This window comes from Mustela lutreola, chromosome 12, assembly GCF_030435805.1.
Source record: "Mustela lutreola isolate mMusLut2 chromosome 12, mMusLut2.pri, whole genome shotgun sequence".
In the NCBI taxonomy this organism is placed as follows: Eukaryota; Metazoa; Chordata; class Mammalia; order Carnivora; family Mustelidae; genus Mustela; species Mustela lutreola.
The window spans coordinates 8619519-8641489 of NC_081301.1; the positions used below are offsets into that span (position 1 = coordinate 8619519).

Genomic DNA, 21971 nt, shown 5'->3' on the forward strand with positions numbered 1-21971 from the left:
TCTACTCTCATCTATTTGAAGGGGCCCGTAGAAGCCCACGCAGACTGGATGTCCAAAAGTTGAATTCGAAAAATTTTCTTTTTTTTACTTTGCAGTGCCAAAGGGGTTTCCATTAATTTCACCTCAATGTCGTGACGTAAATGCTAGCAGAATCGGCCCCAAGCTAAATAAGCAATAAGCCCCATTTTTCAACACACAAACACATAAAGATGTCAGCTCAAACTGTTTACTAATTAACACTTAAAAAGACACAAATTAGATATGCGTGGCTAAGAGCAATTATAATCAAGACGAATTTCTCTAGTCATTTGGGAACTGAGAAAAATGCCTAATTGCTGGAACCAATGTTTTAAAAACTGAAATCACGCCAGTTAGCAAATATGTTCATTTAAAGAACATTCCACGTGACTACACTCTTGAGGATTGACTACAAACATGAGAACAAGGAAAATATTTAGGTATAAAATTAAAATTTTAAGCTCCCTTAGATTTATAACTTCTTCATTAAAGAGTCTGCAAACAGCAGCCCATAAAAACCTGTAGCAATTAAGTGGTTAAATGAACTGCCTCCCTTGTCAATTTTCAGGGAGTGATTAATATTAGATCGTCCCTTTACTAATTAGACTCTCCCGTGTCTTACAGCTTTAAAGTGGACTGAAAATGGAGGCTGTGTGTCCTACCAGGAAGCAGGGTGGGGTAATGGCGCTTCCCTCGCCAGGCTGAGTTTTCAGCGTGGCACCCCCGGAAGGGAGGGTGAGCGTCATGGTTTTCCGTGGGAGGTCGGCGGTAGGTGGGGAGGTGGCTTTGCACGGGGCTGGAGGGCACTGCGGATGCCGGGTGCCGCTTCGTTACAGGCATTGTTGGCTCCTAGTTTTAAAAGGCTGTTCCGCGTGCAGCGTGAAATCTACAATCAAGGCCGCCGTCTCTTGGCCGTTATTCCTTGAGTCCAGGCATGGAGGGTCTGCAGGGGAGGCGAGACTGGTGGTGGCGGGGCCACAGGGCAGGCGGGGCTCTGGCGGGGAGGCAGGAAAAATAGGCACGGTAAAGGGAACGGAGACACGGGCGGGATTTTAGAAGCTGCAGCCTGGGCTCCCGGAGCTGGGGTGCTCCCACCCTGGCTGTGACGGGGAATCCATCAGATGGAGAAATGGAGCAACTGCTTACAAGGGAAATAAAGAGCAGCAGAGACGGAGAATATTTATATGCCCATCTTCTCACTCCGAGAGGAGATGCTTCATCACAGGGGTCGGCTGCGAAATCACACTTTTCCTGACTCCTGAACAGAGAGCAGCTTTTGTTGGGGCCGCGGGGAGGGCAGTAAGGGTCTCACGGGGACACCGTCCCCCGGGGTCACCACCACCCTCCTGCTGCCCAGCCCCGTGGGGGGAGGGTTCCATGCCTCGGACTAATGTACACGGGCCGGGGACGGACGCGGATGGCAGGCAGTACGGCTGGGGGAGGACAGGCTGGGCAGGAAGGAGGCTGCCGGCCCATCGGCGCCAGGAGAGTGACCGCATTCACGTGGGAATTTATCAGCCACAGCTTTGTTCACTTCGACCCCCACACCTCAGAGTATCCCTTAGTTGTGAGAGGTTTCATGTTTGTCAAGAATTTTTTCGCCCCAAGTCTGCTTGATGGCAGGTAGAGGGATTTTGATCACAACCTTAAAACATGACCTTCCTTGGGGGGGTCTTTCAAGAAACTTAAGCCAGTGCTACAAGCCACCACTTCTGGGGAGTCACGATGCAGGCGGAAACAGAAGCTGCGGGGACGAGTGCTACACCCAGGCTGGGGCCATCAGACCCATGGCCGGGGCGGAGTTGGGAGGCAGCCAGGGGATCTGTTCAGGGCCGAACCTACACAGCAGATTTGGCGTGCTACCCCATGCATTCAGACGCAGAATGTGTCCTCTCCAGCCTATGCTGTTTCCTCCACAGTCTACATGGTCCACGAATGTCCCAGCAAACACCCGCGGTGTACCCACCAACGTGGCAGGGGCCTCTGGTCCACACAGCCAGTGAGCCTTGTCCTGTCCTCCTGCTGGTGGGGCCCTGTGTCTCATGCTCCCTGAAGCTCGGCTGATCCGGGGGGGCTGGAGGTGCACTGCCCAACCACACCTGGGGTGACACCTCGCCTCTCTCCATCTTTACTTGGGCGATTCTTGGCTGTGGTAGGCTGGGGGGCACTGCGGGTCTCTGCCGTGGGGGGCGGTCCCTGCTTGCGCCGGCAGCTGGCTAACCACCAAAGTCAGGGCTGGCAGGGTCACGGGGTTCGTTCATGGAATGAACAGTCCCTGCGGTTGAATGGCGGTGATGGGGCACGGGCTTAAATTCAGAATCGTACCCTGGGCAGAGCATGGTAAGTAAAGGTAAAGTTGGCAGGAAAGCAACCCCAGCCCAGTTCCAGGCAGACAGAACACTGCTGTCATCGGGGCTTGCTTCAGCGTCCTTCTCCCCTGAGACCGTGTGAGCCCAGGTCTCTGGGGGAACCTCACGCAACACCACATGTCCACACGGGGGGCGGCGGGGCGGCGGTGGCGGGAGTGAAGGAGAGAAGCCCCTCCCAGCACAAAGCAGCCTCCGTGGACACTGGCCTCTCCCTGCTGTTCAGGAAGCCGAGAGCTCGAGGCGGCGTTCAGGATGAGCAGAGAGACGTGGTTCTGGTGCTGGGTCTGTCCCGGAACCCAGAGGCAGTCTCCTGCCTTTTTGGGGGAAGGGGTTTGGCTTAATCATGTAAAATATGACAAAATAATACACAGCGAGCCAAGCAAAGTCCTCCACCAAGACCCCCCCACACATCCCCTCCAGGCGCAGCTAGACTTGCTGGGGACAGAAAGGAGCAAAATCGTCCCGACCAAAGGGACACCCAGCTACTCAGGAGCCGAGAGCCAGGGCCGGGGGGTGGTGGGCCCAGCTTCTGCTCGCCCTCAGACTCCATGAGCAACGTGGAGTTTAGCGGCGAAAAGGGGGGGAAGTTCATGTTTATTTATGGAGAGAATTCTCTGCCATTGTTGCCGAAGCTGCAGCCCGTTCACCAGAGCGTGATATCAACATACTAATCACCATGAAATGCACGCGGCCGGCCGAGGCCAGTAACTTCTAAACCCTCAGATTAAATGAAAAAACCGCAGCATTCTTGCCTGCCACGGCATCTGTGATGGTTTTACACCCCATGGAAGGTTCCTACCCTTCCTCATGTCCCTGCTTTGTAACTCCACGTTAATGTCCTTCAGCAGAGACCACAGGCCTGTGTTTTCAGCCCATGACTGCGACAAGAAATAAAGCTATGTGTGGGCAGCCGGGCCAGATAGGCGCCCACTCACCCCCCGTCCTGAGGACAGCGGTAACAGCAGGCACGACTGTGGCCACGGCCAGGCCCGTCCTGGGCCCTTCACACGACTCAGACCCCGTAAGTGCTCGGTGGGCAGCGTTTTGTTACTCTCCTGATTTACAGAAGAGAAGACAGAGGTTCAGAGCAGTGAAGTGGTGCTGCTGAGACCCGAGCCTGGGCCGGCCGAGCCCAGAAGCCCTCTGCACCCCTCCGCGCTCTGCTCAGAGTGTCGGACATCAAGACAACACATTCTAACGAAACGTGTGTTTGGGTGGCATTTTCGAATTCGGGTTTCTGGTGGCTTCTGCAGGCTGCTCCGAGCCCTATAGGCCTCCCAGAGTCTGCCCCATCCCAGTGACCCAAAGGCCCAGCCCACGTTGGGGGCACCAAGCTCCCACCCCCGTTGTCCCCTGCAGCCCATGGAGCCACAGGCTTCAAGTCTTAAGGGGCAGGGTTTGGAGTGTGAGCACTGGGTCTCAGTCTCGTCTTGGGCAAGACCTTTCACCTTTAGTGTCTCACTTTCTGCCCCGCGAGATGGGGAGGAATGACACCCCCTTGGTCAGCGGTGGGGGTGGGGGGCGGCGGGAGCCAGTGAAAATGCGGAAGGCGAGCACAGAGCAGCTGCTAAAATAAAGCAGGGACGACTCTGGGCAAGGGAAAGTGTGGCATCCAGACGGTCGCCTCCCTGGTTCAGCATGTGCCACCTCACAGCTTCCAACCTATGGGGCCGCGCCCCCGTGCTTATATACATTCGCGTGGTGTTCCTGAAAACCCTAGGGGGTACATTCTCCCGTTATCCCAGCTTTAAACAGAGAGGGGTGACCTGTCCCCTGTTGGCGTGGAGCTGGGTTGGACGTCTGTTTGTATGACCTTGTCCATCCTATAGTGGTCACAGTCCATGCCCCCGCTTTCCCCCAGCAGCCAGAGGAAGCCACCCTCAGACGCCTTCTGCATTCACTCCCCGGGGCCGCCCCACGTGGGACCCCACACAAAGGCAGTTTGCAGAACCAGCTATGGCTGCCTTGCTTTCGAGAAGGGCTGACATGGAGCTCCATGGGCACAGGGTCTCTAAAGGAGTCGCCCTTCCTTCCCCCAAGTTTACAGCTCCCCCCACACCCCCCACCAACCTATAAATGACAATCACGTTGGTCTTTATGATCTGCTGAAAATCAAAGACAAAGGGGGACTTTTTTTGGTCTTGTTTTTGCTATGACAGGTTTAGAAATTTGTTGTACTACGTTGATTCAATTTTCCTTGATTTCAGCCATCTTTCAATAATGCAACCTGCTTCTGCTAGCTGGGTATACAGGAGAAAACCCAGAGGAACTGAGAATATTGAAATGGTTCTACCATTTCCATCTTTGAGACAAATGTTCCTCTCAGAGGAGAGCTGGTTGCAAGCATGTGACTGCTTAACGGCTGTCTACACATGGAACACGACACGCACACACTCTAACGCTGTCTTAGGAAAACAGAGATGACACGGGCGGGTCAGACCTCTGGGTTCATCCCAGTATCTCAGCTCTCCTTCCTCAAGAGTTGTCACAGGACCGCGGGCCTGGATTTCTTTCTCTTTGGTTACGCAAACATCCAAACTATGTGGAACCAGGCGGTGGAACGGGGTCTGGCTTCTCGGGCACAATGGAACGGATCCTGATCCTCGCTCTAAATCATTAAGAGGCTCCTTGGACATGTTCCCAAACCTCTATTGGCGGCGAGGAGTAGAACCCAAGCAGGAGAGAGAGGCGATTGCGTGCCCATCCCCTACCTCCTACCTTTTAAAACCGGGGGCATTTGACAACCTGGGTTTCAGAGAATACAAAGAAGTGTCGGTCCTAACGGACTTGAAGCAGTGAACACAATCAGCGTGAGATTCTTTTTCTAGGGAATAAATCTGAGGCACATGGAAGTGTTTTCCTCCGAGGGGCACCGCACACCTACATCCTCCCCGCTCCTGGGACAGACTCCTGTGAGGGACCGGAGACCCCGCGGGGAGCACGCAAGCCCAGGCCCCACCTGCCCGCTCTCTAGGCGCCATGCTCACCTCCTTTTCAATTTCTGCCAGAGATTTGATGGTGATTCCCAAGAGATCAAAGGGCTGCATCTGCAAATACGGATCAAATTCTTTTAAACGGTTGGAAAATGCTGTTTCACATTTGCTTTTATGCATAACGATTGTGTCCCCTCAAACCACCCTATGTGATCTAGCATTTTCTCTACCCTCTTTCGAAGGGAAGCCCAGCACCGTGACTCTAGTGATTACGAGCAACGTGAGCAAACGTTCAAGAAAACCTGGCTGACAGCAGGGCCGGTCCCTTCTGGTGGGGACCCTTGTTGAGTCCTCGGTGGGCAGCCCCGGGGAGGGTCCCAGCCCTCCTGAGAGACGGTGCCAGGCACTGGTAACTTCCGTCTCTCCTTTGTCCCTGCCCGGGTCAAAAGCCGGTTTTCTCCTTCTGCAGCTGGGGGGACGGAGGGGCATGAGGTGAGGCCACGGCCGCCCTGACTGTGGCATCTGGCAGTGGGCTGGGTTAAGGAACTGCAGGCGGGAATTCTGGGTCTTCCAAGGTGGAAGCTGAGTGAAAGAACCGCCCATCGATGGTCATCTGAGAACCCAATGGTGGTGAAAAATGCTATCACTGCATTTTAATGGGTGTTTCTATAATTTCCTGATGACGGGAGCCTTCTCTGAAAATGCTGGCTTTCCCCCAGCTAGCTGAAAAGGCCAAGTTCACGAGGCAACATGTCAGCTGGCGGCACAGAGAGCCTGGGGCTGGATGCATGGTGAGAGGTAAGAGGTCAGTGGGCAGCCCGTCCCTGAGGCCCCCGCTCGGAGCCCCTCAGCATTCTGTAATCCCGACAGGAGCCAGCAACTGGCAGCTGGGGACAAGCAGGTGAAGCCAGGGTCCCCGACAAAACCCAGGCCCTCATGGTTCTGAACCGCAGCCCAGAGCCCAAGAGGAGCTGAGCCCGCGGGGATGTCCTGCCAGGTACGCGAGAAAGGCCGGCTCCCCAGTCCACGGACCTGGATGCAGAACGGGGCAGCTGTGAGTTAAATCACTGCCTCATTTCCTCTCCCGCTCAGAGTAGCGTGGCTGGGTTCTTGGGGCTATGCTGCCGGGAGGGGGACCTCGAGAAGCGCATGGAGGTGCACGGCACTGGGCTTGGCCCGAGCTGCCCGCCCTGAGCGCCTACTGAGAGGGCAGTGCCATGTGTGCGAGTGCGACCTTGGGACGGGGCCACTGCATGAGCCACTCGGCTCCCGGGACTGCTCTGCCAGCGGCCACAAAGCAGCGTGGCTCTCTCCAGCTGCCAGCCCGAGTGGCAAGAACGGGGCTGCTTGCCCGCCGTCCAGCAGAGGCCCAGCTGTTGCATCATTAGGCTCTAACCGCCCCACTAAACTTTCCCGACTGGAGCTGGTGCGCAGGACAGAGCAGCCTCTCCCAGGGAGCAGGCGGGAGAGGCGCCAGCGTCGTCATGGCAACGCGGCCAAGTGGCGTCGGCTGAAGTTACTCATGCTCCGCGTGTCACGTCACGAGCATTTTTCAAGATTAAGCTGCTTACCAGAAGGGTTCAGAGGAGGCCTATTATATTTCATGAAAATGGAAACTACAGAGCAGGTCAAATCACAAGCCGGGTGGTTTTAAGCTGGATCCAAGAAATACACTAGAGGATTCTTTAGCTGGTACCCAAACTGGGGCCCTCACGGTTATTAGCTGCTCATGAAAAACTTCTGCAAAAAGGATAAAAAAGACCCAGAAAAAGCCTATTGAGCCAGCATAGCCCAGGCCTGAACAGCTGGGTGGGGAGGGCGGGGTCGGGTGGGGGACTCCCACCCGGGGGGCAGGGCCGTCTGAGAGAGGGTCCCCAGAGCGCACAGCCTGTGGTGGGCGCCCCCCTCGGTCCGGGTTCTGGTCGGCAGGCCCGGCCAGTTCATGCCGCCCTTGCGTCGTCATAGGTGGCTCAGGGGCCCCGGCTGGCTAGTGCGTTTCGTGGGGTCCCTGGAGGTCTGCAGCGAGCGGGCGACCACAGCTCTGGGCACACACACTTGCCAGCCAGCCCTGCCGCTCGGAGGCCTCCCTCCGACTGAGAGCAGAGCGTGGTTATCTCAGAATCCAGCCAATTACAATGAAAAAAAGGAGGCAGGCTTCTTTCAGCAAGATGTTATCATGGTTAAATAAAAAAGAACAAAAATTAATTACGTGGAACTTGGAAACCAAGAACATTCACAACTTGTGAAGTTCAGCCCCATTGACTGTCACATTTGAAACAAAAAGGCCCTGTTGTGGCTGAATCGGGGTCTGTCTGCTTGTCCATCTCGCTGCCTCCCCACGCCTCATCCCTGCCCGGTCACTCCTCAAGCACCCACTGTGTGCAGCGTTAGCTGGAGGGGCCTGCACAGGAAGCCCTGTGGTCGAGACAGCGTGAGGGTGGGGGCGTGTGTGCTGTGCGGGGGTGTGCAGGCCGGGGCGGCCATCACGCGGGGCCATCACGCAAAAACACTTACACTTTCTGGAACGCAGGAAAACTTCTCTGAGATCATGAAAGGCACACCGTCCATTGCTGGAAAAGAACAGAAACAGAGAAAATGGCATTGCAGATGCTGGCGGTGCTCGGAGGCCGGAGATATTGGCAGGACAGGTCTATGTGGGTCCCGGTGAGTGGGGACCCCAGGGGCTCCAGCCCTCACCCAGGACACACACCTGAGCGCCTCACCAAAGTGCAGACCGAGCTATGGGGGCAGAGAGGGCGGTGTCTGCTCTCTGACCTGTGGGGCGGCTCCCGAGGGGCTGGCAGCAGGACAGAGGTGCGTGTGGCTCGGGGGAGGGGGGACAAAGCTGTGCTCTGGGTGGTGGACAGGGAGCGTGCTTGGGAGACGTTTTCTCCACTGAGAAGGACGCCATGCCCCAGGCTGCCAGGCCCACAGGGAAGGTCTAGGTTGGAGGAGAGAGTGACTTTGGAGTCAGAAAGACGGGGTTTGAATCTTTCAGTAAGGTTACGTTATGTTTAGAACGAGGATGGCGGGGGGTGCCTGGGTGGCTTAGTCGGTATCAGGGGCCCGGGACAGAGCCCTGTGGTGGGCTCCCTGCTAGTCCTCCCTGTCCTGCGCTCTCTTGCTATCTCTGGCGCTCTTTCTTTCAAATAAACAGAATTTTTTTTTTTTTTTTTTTTTTTTAAGGAGGATGGCAGGGCCCGTGAGCAGGGGTGTGTGCGAGCTGGAGATGCATGTGAGCAGGGGTGCGTGTGAGCAGGGGTGTGTGCGAGCTGGAGGTGTGTGCGAGCTGGGGTATGTGTGAGTAGGGGTGCGTATGAGCTGGAGGAGTGTGCAGCGTCAGGCACAGAGCAGGTTGGGGGGCCACACACAGCCAGCATGGTTCCCTCTCTATCTCCTAGTCCTGGGCTTCCCAGTGGCCTCGAGGCACCAGGCTGCTCGAATGGGGACATCAGAGAAAGACGGGAACGGGTTCCTAGCAAATGAAAACACAGGGTCGGGAAAGCATTCCCCTTCCCACAGCCCCCAGGGAGATGGTCTTCCTGCCCATTCTGCTTTGGGAGGACACGGGGAAGGCCTGGTGAGGGGTTCCCTGGGAAGTCATGTTTTCTGCTTCCCCCAACATCTAAGATGGGGGTTTCTCTGGTACACGAGTGGCAATTTTTTCCAGTCCTAAGAAAGAAGAGTTGCAGAAGCAAAAAAAGAAGACAGACAGGAGAAAAATAAGGGAAGGAGAAGTCTGGGACTAATCCTCTCCAATCAGCAAGCTGAGCCCAGTAGCTCATTTTAAGCAATGATCATAATGTGTTTGAGGAAAGGAAAAATGAAGCCTCCTCCTGTAAGTCTGAAGAAAAGGAAACAGCACAGCTGGCCCCAGCTGTTGCCCCGGAGGCCTCCTTTCTTTGGAAGGCTGCTGCCTAAGGTCTGGGCCTAGCCCGGGCACAGACATCCACAGTTGGGGGCCTTTTCCCATCTTGGGCCCCTGCAAGCTACCGGGACTGCCTGGGGGAATGCTGGCTAAGGGCCAGGAAGTGTGACACTTCTCCAGAGGAGGTGGGGAGGAATTTTCAGCCCGTCACACGTGCAGACATACGACTGACATCGGGGTACACGTGCGTGCTTGTTCATGCATGGCTGGGAAAACCCATCCCTAAACAGACAACCCTTGAAAGGCCACATGCCTTCTAGAGAGGGACAGGACGGGGTCCCACCCAAGGTCCAAGAAGAGGCCACACTCCCTTCGCAGCAACTACCACCATCTGCCCAACTCTGGGTGTGGGCCAAGGCCTATCCCGCATGGCACTCTGACGCCTGACCCCTGACCCCTTCCCGGTGCCACAGAGATGCACGGGCAGGTGCCACTCAGCACCTGCCATCATTTCACAGACTGGGGCCAGCTGAGGACACTCAGGTAGCAAGCAGGGATGCCAAATCCTCTGGCCCTTCCACTGGGTATAAATGGAATTTCTGAGAACAAATCTGCCTCTTCCAGACCAGGACCTTCCTGGGATCAAGTCCCTCACTGGGCTCTCTGCTTAGCAGGGAGCCTGCTTCCTCCTCTCTCTCTCTCTCTCTGCCTGCCTCGCTGCCTACTTGTGATCTCTGTCTGACAAATAAATAAATAAAATCTTAAAAAAAAAAAAAAATCTCACAAGCCCATGGCTCTCACCTGCCAGGGCCACGGTGTTCTCCGTACACACCTCTGCACACACACACACTCTTTCCCGCTTCTTTCCGCCAGCTACGCGCAGGAAGCCCACTGATCTCACGCCTGGCGAGGAGTGTTCGGCGAGCACATCTGCACACATCCCGGCCCTGCACACCCCTGATCAGTCACTCACTAGGCTTGCTGTTTGAAAGACTGTATTAGTGTCTGCGGGGTCCTGAGAAGTCAAGAACTCCCCGTCGCTGCTGACCGGGCTCCGTCTGAACGTCCGTGTGTGTTTAGAGAACTCGTATCCTGAAGGGGAAGTGGGGTGACTTTCCACGGCCTGATCATCCCCCGCTCCAGAAATGGGAGGCCTGGGGAGCACGGAGAGCAGGAGGGAGGCAGAGAGGTGGCTCCATCTGGTTCGAGGCTGGCAGCCACACCAGTGCCCCACACAGCAGGATTCCCAAGGGGCGTCCTCAGTGGCATGTAAGGGTCTGCAACCCCTTCACGGAAGGCCCTTCCCCTCACACTCCTTATGTTGACACCTGGCTGTCCTCCTGAGGTCCGCTCCGAGTGCCTCTCTTGCAGCGAGCTTCCCAGAGGCGCCCCCGCCCCCCACTGGGTCCCTGGCCACATCTCCTCTCCGGCAGTGGGCTTCCCGGCAGTCCACGTGTGAGTCGCTGCTGCATTTCCATGTCCCTGGCCAGGGCCAGGTCTGGAGGGGCTCAGGGGAGCAGGGGCAGGAGGGTGGCAGCTCCCCCAAAATAGCCCTGACCAGGGGGGCTCAGCCTGGGGCGTGCACCTAACCCTCTGAGGCCTTGGTGAGCCGCTGCCAAAACCCACGGGTTTCTTGAAGGAGTCTGGGTATCACCTCTAGGAACTGGGGAGATTTCAGCAGGGAGGAGGGATATTTTGATGCTCAAAAAAAATTTTTTTTGGCACACCAGTAAAATTTAGTACATTTTGTTGAGCTAAAATTCGGACAATACAAAATTCATTTGAGAATGAACGTTTCAGCAGCATCTGGTCTGTTCATAATGTTGAGCGAGCACCACCGTTCCCCAGTCCCACAGCATGTTCCCTGCTCCAGAGCAACACCCCGCCACTCAGTACTTTCTCTCTGTCCCCCTGGGAGTGTGTGTTCCTATCTCCTTCCAACTGATGGTCAAATCTTTGAGAAAGAAAGATCTAGAAAGAGAAGACTGGCTTTCTGTACCGTGGTGGCCCGCTTGCATTTCAGTCTCGTGGGCTATGATGGGGGAGGGGCTTGACCCTTGGCACCTGGAGGGCTGTAAAAAAAATTGAGGAGAAAAAGACCCAGAAAAAGGGACTTGTAAAATCTGGATACTAACAATAGAATTTTTGGGGTGTGTGTGTGTGTAATAAAAATACACCTTTACATCATGCATGTTTATAGAATATATAAATGTTTTGACATTATATATGTGTATGTATGTGTGTACATATGTATATACACGGACACACACAGCATTTCCCAAAGGCCCCCTCTTAGATTCTAAAACAGACTAGAGGAAGGGAGTAGAAGACACAGCCACATTCCATAGAATTTCTGAGTGGTGGGAAGTTGGTCTCGTTCAGAGGTGCCTCCTGTTCACCTACAGCCCCTTCCCCACCACCTCATTCCTGGTGAAATCCTCACTCCCAGACCTGGAGAATGGTGGGGATTTGTTGGGATCAAGGGCCAGTCTCCCACGCGAACAATGAAGGAGTTTGGCGAAGGCACGCCTTCTGGTCCCTGCTGGGTAGGCTCAAAGGCAATTTCTTCACAGACCCACTTCTTGAGGGGGCTGAAGGCAGAAGACCAGAAGCAACATCCTTATGGGATCACACCAAAGACAGCCCTTTTGGAGAGAAGGGAGGAGGCACCCCCCGAGACTGTGTTGGAGAGGCAGCAGTGGCCTTCAGGGTGCCCTCCTGATGGGTTTGGTGGCAGAAGAGATGATGGGGAGGACCACTCGGACCCAGCCTGACCCCCAAGGGGAACTGCCTGGTGATGGGAAAGAGATGGGAACTTTGGGATAAATTTCACTTTATCTTAAAGTTCATGATAGAAAGATAAGCACAGTCAGTTCCTTCTCATATTCTTTTAGAAAACAGACTAATAGTCTTGGATGAAAAGAAAATGAGTAGATAGGATCCTGTGGGTAGATTTGCTAGACAGATAGTCTGCTGGCCAAATTTCGTTTATTTAAAAAAACTTAGCACAACAAAGATTATGGCAGGCTGAAAGAATGTGAATTTTAGCAAAACATTTGACAAAACTTCTCACATTACCCATGTGGACAAGATGGATAATATGGCTAAATAATGTTAACAGGAAGAGAACCCATAACTAGTTGGACTAGATGCTCAAAAAGCTGATTAATAGATAGATGTTGACCTCAACCGACCTCTCTGGAGAGTACCAGGGCGTTATCAGTTAGTTCAATGGAGATACACATAGCCCATCTCAGATGTGGCCAACGGGGGATCTGGGAGGACAGTCTATACGCTGGATAACCGAGAGAAATCCAATGAAGATCCCCCCAAATTGGGATCATGGTCTAAGTTTAAGGATGGGACTTACTACAGATCAATGCTAGTAAGTCCTGTGCTTGAGGTCTTAAAAACCAAATGTATTCGATGGAATGAAAGACATGTGGAGGAACAGCAGAAGGTATGAAAACAGACTTGTCTTCAGTCAAATTAGTCAGTAGTGTGGTTCAACTAACAAGATGCCGGAGGGGTGCCACGGGAAGAGACCGCGCTACAGTCCCAGTGCGACGTGAGGGAGCCGCCATCTTGGTCTGCTCTGGCCTTGACAGTGAGCTCAGTGTGGGGACCAGTTGTCAGAGGGTCTTCCTGTGTGGCCTGCAAGGAGTCCCAGGATGGTGGGGGACCCAGAGTCCGACCACACAAGGAGAGGGGAGAAAGCCATCAGGCCTGATGCTCCAGGAAGGCATCACCCTGTCCATTTTGGTTCACCATCAGCCCCTGCCTGGCACCCTAGAACCCAGCGCCGTGCCAGCATGGGGGGAAGTGCAGTGAGATCCGGTCCAGGTAAGACTCGAAGGGGAGCGTAATCAGAGGTCCGCCCATATTCTCAGAGCTGCCCCAGGGGGAAGGCTAGGGGGATGGTCCCGTCCTCTGGACGAGACACGAAAGGGAGGATGAGCAGAGCTGGCTGAGCAGGTCCCGGCAGTGGCCGCATGCTGGGGAGCTCGGGGGAGATTTTGTGTATTGGGTGGAAAGCTGATCCGTGGGACCGCTGAATCCCCTTCTAATTCCATAACATCCATTTCTACTCTCTTTATCTGGGCAGCCATTCCATATTTTAAAATATCTAGAGATTTGCCAAACATAATTCTTAAAATCAATGGCACACATTTTTCATGTGTTCCGAAAGCGTGTTCATAAATCATCTCCATCCTGGCTTCTCATGGGGGCGCCACGCTTCCTTCCTTCCTTTCTTTCTCCCCTCACTGAAGCCACTATTTTGTCTTCACTATTCTTCCGCGCTCCGAGACTGTGACACTCACTCTAGCCTTCAGTCTATCACTGAGTCTACTCAGAGGGACATGTGCGGGGCAGCTGGAGGGAGAGCTGGCAGCGAGCGTCCTTGCTTTCGGAGAGAATGTTTTCATCTCCCAGCCTGCCCTCCCAGTCAGCCTGGGGTTCGCATGGGGATCCCAGACGGATACCATCTGACCCATCCGAGGTCACAACCCAGAGGGAGAGACGGCGCCTGTCCTTTCTTTGCTGGCACCAAAGCCGGCCTTCCTGGAACATGCATCGAGTAATGTTAGCCTCAAAGCAATTGCTTGCAAGTTAGCCTCACAGAAGCCAAGGCTTAGAGCAGTGGGGTGGCTTGCCGGGGCCAGGAGTCCAGCAGAGTCTGGCCGGTGGTGGCGGGGGCACTGCAGGGGTGTGATGGAAAGGCGGCCCGGGAGGTCAACAGCCTGGGCCTTTCTGCCAACTCTGTGGGCGTGGGCATGTGGCCCAGCCGGCCACCCCACCTCCCTGAGCCTCAGCTACCCTGTCTGTGAAATGGGAAGATGCAGCTCTCAGAAGGCAGCATGAGGGTGACAGGGACCACAGTCACATGAGAGGGGAGGCCCCCCCGGGGCCATAGATGGTAGTATCTGCTTGGACCCAAAGCCACGTCTGGGCAGCCTTCCTTTAAGCACCAGGGTACTATTTTCTTCTTCTGCTCCTTTTTTTTTTTTTTTTTTTTAATTTTGTTTTTGGTGGCAGTTTTAACAAAACGCTGATCCCCGGCACCGAGCAGTGTACGGCAGATGAGAGCAAGGATGGGCCGCGGGCTCCGTGGTGCAATTAGCATTCTCCTAAACAAACGAGCTTCAACAGAGCTGTAATTAAGCAGGCCTGTAATTAAGTATATGCCCTTTATCATAACGATCATGCTTAAAAATGGCATGATGCATGGAGCTCTGTTATTAATGCTGTAATCCCAAACTGAAGTACGAGTACATAGAAATCAGCGTGTCAGGCCTGTCACCGGAGTGTTTGTAAAATACATTAAAGAAAAAAACCAGGAAACAATGAGCTCATTCAACTGTTCTTTTTACAATCGGCACTGCGAGTCAAGAGGATGGCGAGTGCTTACAGAATCTGCAAGGTTTAAACAAATAAAGCTCTAATCTGCTGCTGTAGTACCACCACCCTTGATTTTTAAAGGAGGAGAAGGCAGAGGGAGGATTTCTTTTTTTCCCCAACTGACCCGACTACCTGACTTTGCTGTTCCTGGGGAAGGAGCCCAGTTTGCGGTGCTGGATTTGTGTGGGCGGGAGCTGGACTCCTGCTTGCGTGGACAGCCTGCTAGCTCCCGTGTCTCTCCCTCGTGTGGGAACTGTAGCTGTCCTTGCCAAGGCAGCCCCTCAGAGCCATCCCTTGATTCTCCCCGCAAAACACACACTTTCGGATTTCCCTAGGCTCGACTCGGACTCATCCTCATAATTCCTGAGGGCTCCGGACCCAGGCCCACCTGCTGCCTTGGGGGGGGGGCACAGTTGCTCAGAGCTGCCCACCCCGTCCCTCACTGACATCTCAACGAGGAAATGCTCTAATCAACACGGGTGTTAATTTCAACATGTCTGATAACGAGTCTTTTTTTTTTTTTTTTAAAGATTTTATTTATTTATCAGAGAGAGAGAGGGGGAGAGAGCGAGCACAGGCAGACAGAATGACAGGCAGAGGCAGAGGGAGAAGCAGGCTCCCCGCCGAGCAAGGAGCCTGATGTGGGACTCGATCCCAGCACGCTGGGATCATGACCTGAGCCGAAGGCAGCTGCTTAACCAACTGAGCCACCCAGGCGTCCCTGATAACAAGTCTTAAAGTCATGTGGCAAAACAAACAAAAAAGTAGTATTAAGAGAAAAAGACTGCATTCCCAGCATCTCAACTGTCCCCTGCTTATAGCCGTCAGGTGGCGTCCCGTGAACCAGAGTCCCCGCATCTCAGAAGGACTCTTTCAAGATGGCGGAGAACGATGTGGCTTTATCGGCGGGTAGTCACTTGCAGAATAAAGTCAAAAGCAGCCAGAATGGGGCAGGGGGCGGCCTTTTACCCTGGCTACTCGCTTGTAAAGAACCAGCAACCTGCCTCTTTCTTCTCTCCTTTCCTGTGATGTCAGCGGTCCTTTACAGTCTGTGACGGGAAAGACGCCAACACCTCAAGATCTCAAGGCTGGTTCTCGAAACTCATTTGCACACCGAAGCACCACGCCTGTTTTGCTTTCTTGGTCACTTCAGGGGTGTTCCTAGGAAGATATGTGTAGATGCCTCCAAGACGGTCTGCTTGAGGACATTCCCACTGAGTCCACACTAGGCCAACTGCTTCCTTCTAGATCCCCCAAGTAATGTGTTTTGCCAGTTATTCAAGAGCCAAAAGAACTGACTTATCAGCCACAGTGAGGACCTGAGGCCGATGGCACCATAGGGAGGAGTGAGTGGGCGTCAGAGTCGGACCCGGGGGAGCCCTGAGCCGGGCTCAGCCACTTGTTGGCCATGGGGCTTCAGGCAGGTCCCTCAGCCTGAGTCAGACTTGCACCTGTCAGAGGAGAACCAAGGGCACTTGGCAGCATGGCCAAGGGCCTGAGCCTGCAGAGGACAGAGGTCTGAGCGTGGACCGGCCCACAGCGGGCACACAGTGCGTGGTGGATACCGGCGATTTGCAGACGCCAACCAAGGGGGCCTGCTTCTCAGAGGCGTGATTCAGGCCAGGTCCACCTCGGACTTAGGACAAGTGTTGAATCTCTGCTTCTTCTTCCTCCACTGGAGAAGGAAGGAGATAATCCTACCTGGGCTGCTGTGTCATTTAAAGGAGAAAAACCATAAAGCCCCTGGGAACTACCTGCTCATTCTCATCGTCATCACAAGTTGGGGAGAATGTCCTTCCAAGGAAGTAGACCTTTTTGGTTTCTGACCTGCTTTTAGTCATCAAAATGGAAGCGTAGCCACATTAAATTCTGTAACCCGTGGGCTAGAAGTCCCCGTGCAGAGGCTTCTGGAGGTATGGAAGCAACACCTGCCCAGGACTCCCTCCGGGGGTGCCCCTGACCATGGCTCTCCCTGGCACCTGCCACCTCTGGGTCACAGGTCAAGCTCAACTGCAGGAGCAAGACCCATGCTGGGCCCAAGCCGGCTTAACGTCCCCTGGACAAGAGCCCCTGAAGCAAAGTAAGTGAAGAAAACTGCCCTTGGGTGCCAGGAGGTTCATTTGTCAGGTCAGTCGGAAAGGCCGTACTCTCCAAAATAAAGTGGCTACACCCCACAAATGAATGTTCTCTGAGGCTCTATGAAGTGGGGGAGGCTCTCCGTCCCCCACACAGAACAAGTGCCAGGAAGAGTCACTTCAGCCGTGTGGCCCAGTTCATGTCTCCGCGTCCCCAGTATCCTGGGAGGAAACCGAGGGCTCTGCACTTGCCCGTCCTCCTTCGAGGACGAGTTGCCCGTCGGCGGCCTGGTGGCTGGTGTCTGAGCCACAGGAGCTGGGAAGGCAGAGTGCAGAGGGCAGGGCCACGCTCTGCAGCCACGAGAAACTCTGGGTACACGAACAAAAACCCACTGCTGCAGAAACGCTTTCTAAAACTTCATGAATATTTGGTCACTTGGGGCCAAGACCTGTTGCATTTTGCTCAAGATAAAGATAAAATCCAGCCAAGCGCCACTTTTCCACATGAGTGAAAAGGCATCTCGATTGTGGGGTATCGCAGGGAAATCCTGTGGGTCCAGACCTGCCGTCCCACAGGGCAACACGCACAGAGACCCCTAAGCGAGCCGCAGACAACAACAGCTCTCTCAAAGCCGGACGAGAAGCAGAGACGCAGCCCGAGGGCCAATGGAGGTTTGCTGCTCTTAGGAGCGACCACACTCCTCCAGAACACAGGTGTGGTCTGAACAAGCAGTTTCATCCACAGCCAGTTGTGGACAGAGGCCAAGCCTTGACCTAGGACAGGTCTGGCCTCTAGCTGTGACGGGTCCGAGTGGCAAATATCACTGCCTGCCGGGGGGGCCCGGCCGCGTGGGCAGGAAGGTGCACCTCCCCTCACGGCCCCTTCTTCATCTTGGCAGGACCATCTCACACACAGGCAGTTCCGATTCAGGACAGCCCCACTTATGAGTTTTCGATGGTGCAGAAGTGATACGCCTTCAGTAGAAGCCGTACTTCAGGTTCTGAATGTTGACCCTTCCCTGAGCTAGCAACGAGCGGTTCCATCCTTTCTCACGGTGCAGGGTGGCGACAGCTCCCAGACAGCCAGGGGACCACGAGGGTCAACAGCACATACACGGACGGTCATTCTATCCCTGTACAGCCGTCCTGTTTTTCACTTTTGATACAGTATTCAAAAGACTACAAGAGATATTCAATGCTTTAGCACAAAATAGGCTTTTGTTAGATGATTTTCCCCAACTGTAAGTGGTTCTGAGCATGTCTAAAAGTAGGCTGGGCTGAGCTGTGATGCTGGGTAGGGTAGGAGTAGTAAATGCATTTTCAACCGATGATAGCTTTATTGGAATATAACCCCACCATGAGACGAGGAAGACCTGTATGTTTTTAAGTTGTACTTTTTACGCCCTCAATAAAGGAATACTTTCCTAAACAAACAATTCCATAGCACAGCTAAGTTAAAGTGCCCTTCAATGCAGAGCCCTGACCCTGGAGCCTCCTTGGGGCTGGCCCTGGATGTGATCTACGCACAGTCCTCGGGTTCTCCCAACCATTGCTATTGTTTGCATACACAGAAGAAATACAGAATTTTGTTTTGTATGTGTCTTTGCTTTTCATAAAAATAGTATCGTAGCATAACCGTTCTACAATTTGCTTTTTTTCAGTAACTGTCAGAGAGTTCCCCTGTCGGAGCTATAGATGTATCTTGGTCCTTTCAACAGCTGGCAGAAGTATGAGTGGAGAGACGACCAATGACCAACCAGCTGGTCAGGAGCCCTGGCTGCCTGTTTAAGAGGCCTACAAGTCACCATGAGGTCCCTGGGGAGCCACTGAAGGGTTTTGAGCTGGAGAGAGACATTTATATTTCAGGAATGGCTTCCTGGCTCTAGAGAGGAGCATGGATTAGAGGGAGGGAGGCGGGGGTGTGGGGGCAGGACCACCAGGGGGGAGGTTCTGGCAGTAAATTAGGTGAGGGATGCTGGGAGCAGTGTCCAGGACTGTGATTGAAAGAATGGAGAAGAGCAGACAGATTGAGGGGCATTCTGATGCAGAATCACGGGACTTGGCAACTGGCTGTGGCAGTTTCACAGATTTCTAGGAGAACAGGCACTTGGGGACCTGGGAGACGTGTGGGGTAAGCTGGCAGGGTCTCTTTTGGCCATGCTGGGTTTGACGGGCTTGTGAAACATCTCAGAGGAGACACAGTCAGCGTGGTTGGGACATGATGAGCAAGATTCAAGACTGGTTGGTGAGGACCGCCCAGATGGAAATACAGAAGTAAGGCGGCCAGGGGAGGACCTGGGGCATCCAGCCTGCCGGTGACTGGGGCACAAGAGAAGATGAGACGTTCTGGGACGAGCACGCGCTGAGAAGAGGGCAGGGCCAGCAAGGGGCTCTGAGCAACGCAACATCTGATGCAAGTGCCAAAGAAAAGAAGTCCGCCAAACAACGGGAGGAAAATTCAAATGTGCTCCGTGATACTGGATCACAACCAGAGGTGTGGAATTTTTTTTTTAAGATTTTATTTATTTATTAGACAGACAGAGATCACAAGCAGGCAGAAAGAGAGAAAGGGAAGCAGGCTCCCTGCTGAGCAAAAAGCCCAATGCAGGGCTCAATCCCAGGACCCTGGGATCATGACCTGAGCTGAAGGCAGAGGCTTAACCCACTGAGCCACCCAGGCGCCCCAGGAGGTATGGTTTTAATAAGCAGACAGACATACATCGACACACAGAGGTATGTGTTTATATGCACATGGTTTTATATGCATGCACGGGTTCTCTCTCTCTCTCTCTCTCTCTCTCTCTCTCTCTCACACACACACACACACACACACACACACACGCAAAGGGATGTCTATTTCTACCTGCTGACAGCCCAGAAGCCATGAGCACACCTAGTGCCCAGAGTTTTAGATTCTAGTTTTCTCCTCTGAGAGACACAGGGGCTCTTTAGAGAAATGGCTGCCAGAGGGGAAGGCAGGGAAGGAACAAGCCTAGGACACCTTGTTGTACCAGAAAGTAAGACGTCTTCAAAGAATCACAGGAACTCAGCAGAAGGACCTAGGAGCCAGCTCAAAGGGGCTCCTCCTGGCTAAAATGAAACAATTTGAGTGTCCAAATAAATAAGGACAATAACGAATTAGAACCCTCCAGTCCACACCAATGTGCACAAACAAGGGATAAGGGGAACTCATCCTTACAATAGAATGCCAACGCACATCGACGGAATGAAGGAGTTATAAAAATCAATGGATAATCTGATTAGGAATGAACTATGCACATAGTCCCAAAGTATTTCCCACTGATGACATGTTAATTACAAGAGGAAAAACAGTAACTTTATGGGAAGGAAACTTAGCAAGCAGCACCGTGAGCGGGTGATCCCAGCTGGGTCAGGCCAACAGGATGAACTTCCGGACAGGATGCGCACAGAAGGATACAGTAACAGCTGACACGGTGGCAGAGAAGAAAGCTGGCCTCGCAGCAACGTGTCCTCAGATGAGAGTGCGTGGCTGGGCTAGATGACCAAGCTGGCGCTGATCTGTGGCTTTTTTTTTTTAAAGATTTATTTATTTTAGAGCGAGCATGCATAAGCAGGGGGAGCAGATGACGGGGAGAGAGACTCTCAAGCAGATCTCCTGCTGAATGTGTAAGCCAATGTGGGGCTCGATCCCAGGACACTGAGGTCATGACCTGAGCTGAAATCAGGAGTCAGATGTTTAACTGACAGAGCCACCCAGGCGTCCCTGACCTGTGACTTTCAAAAACCACTTGCCGTTCCTCCTCTAGGAACTTCTGATTTACTTGGTATGAGCCGCAGCCCTGGGAATCGGTAGCTTTTCAAGGCTCTAGCTGATTTCCAGGTGCGACTAGGCTAGAGCAGCGCTGGGCTAGGTGAGATCTAAAATCCCCCCCACTGGACATTCTTTCCTCTCAGAATCACTGTATTAAATATGGCCCTGTGATCTGAGGTCCAGCCCAGAGGGTGCAATTTCCAAACGCACTGTAGGTAACAGCTGGTTTCTAGCTGACTTCTCCAGCCCTCTTCCAGATTCTACTCACAAAACCTTTGGAAAAGCAACGATCTCGAAGGGTAAAGCAGCTTCTGGTCAGATGCCTCCCTGTCCTGGAACCAGAGGGCAGGGAGAGACGGTGTCCCAGGTTTCTGTATGTCCAAAGCCAGGACTGACTGGCCACTACTCTCTGGAGGCAAGGACAGCGCGCCAGGAAGTTCGCACACAGCCCCGTTTTTTTTTTTTTTTTTTTTAAAGATTTTATTTATTTATCAGAGAGAGAGAGGGGGAGAGAGCGAGCACAGGCAGACAGAATGGCAGGCAGAGGGAGAAGCAGGCTCCCCGCTGAGCAAGGAGCCCAATGTGGGACTCGATCCCAGGACACTGGGATCATGACCTGAGCCGAAGGCAGCTGCTCAACCAACTGAGCCACCCAGGCGTCCCCACAGTCCCGTTTAAACCTCGTCCTACCCCCTGCCAGAGGGACCTGAAGCACAGAAGGGAAGGGACTTGTTGGGGCCATAGAGCTGGTAAATGGCACAGCTGGTGCAGAAAGGGAGAGCTTCCAAGTCCACTGCCTTCCCACCGTATGAAGGAGGAGGTGGGGATGCCTTCCTCCAGGAGATGAAACGTCCCCTACAGACAGCAGCCCAGGAGTCCAATCAACAAGGACGAGAAAGCGGATGGAAGTTGTATGGATGTAGAAGGTTCCCGGGAGCCACCCCTGCAGCGTCCCTGGGCACTCTCCCCGGGGACACCCTCATGGCCAAGACAAATACCCCTGCTTCAGGGATCTTGGCCGTTCGTCACCAGTAAGTCAGCTTTTAATTGTCTAACTGCCCAAGTACTTTCTCAAAAGGATGGTGGCATCACCCAAGCGGGAAAAGCAGAACCTCATTATACATTTTATTTAGGATTTGAGAAGAGATTGCCTACCGGGTAAAGAAAGATAGTCTGAAATGTAACAGCACAGAGTTCTTCTGACCTTGGTTAGTGGGATCGAATTCCCCAGGGCCCAGGCATCCCCCAGTGAAGGAGAAAACCGTGGACCAGAGTCCTGCAGCTAAGGGGCAGGAGGGCAGCCGCTGGGGGAGAGGCTGCCTGCACGGGCCCCAGGCTTCAGCCTCCCTGAGCTGCCGAGTGCCTCCAAGAGACCAGGCACAGGGACGGACACAGGTACAGGCCAAATAAAAGGCGACCTCCACGGAAAGTCTGACAGCCCTCTACACGCAATTTATGCTTACTTAAGATTGGGCTGCTTGTGTACATTTGAACCAGGTCATGACTTAATAAAAG

At 53.7% G+C, this 21971-nt stretch overlaps 1 protein-coding gene across 2 annotated transcripts in view; it reads right to left on the reverse strand.

Annotated features, from left to right (window-relative positions):
- Positions 1–21971, reverse strand: part of MVB12B (multivesicular body subunit 12B) — a 186156-nt gene that overhangs the window by 15673 nt on the left and 148512 nt on the right. For both annotated transcript variants that reach the window (XM_059142623.1, XM_059142624.1), the window contains exons 8-9: positions 7835–7890; positions 5375–5434 (exon numbers count right to left, since the gene is read on the reverse strand). In XM_059142623.1, the coding sequence (XP_058998606.1) occupies positions 5375–5434; positions 7835–7890 (116 nt within the window). The remainder of the gene's footprint in view (positions 1–5374; positions 5435–7834; positions 7891–21971) is intronic.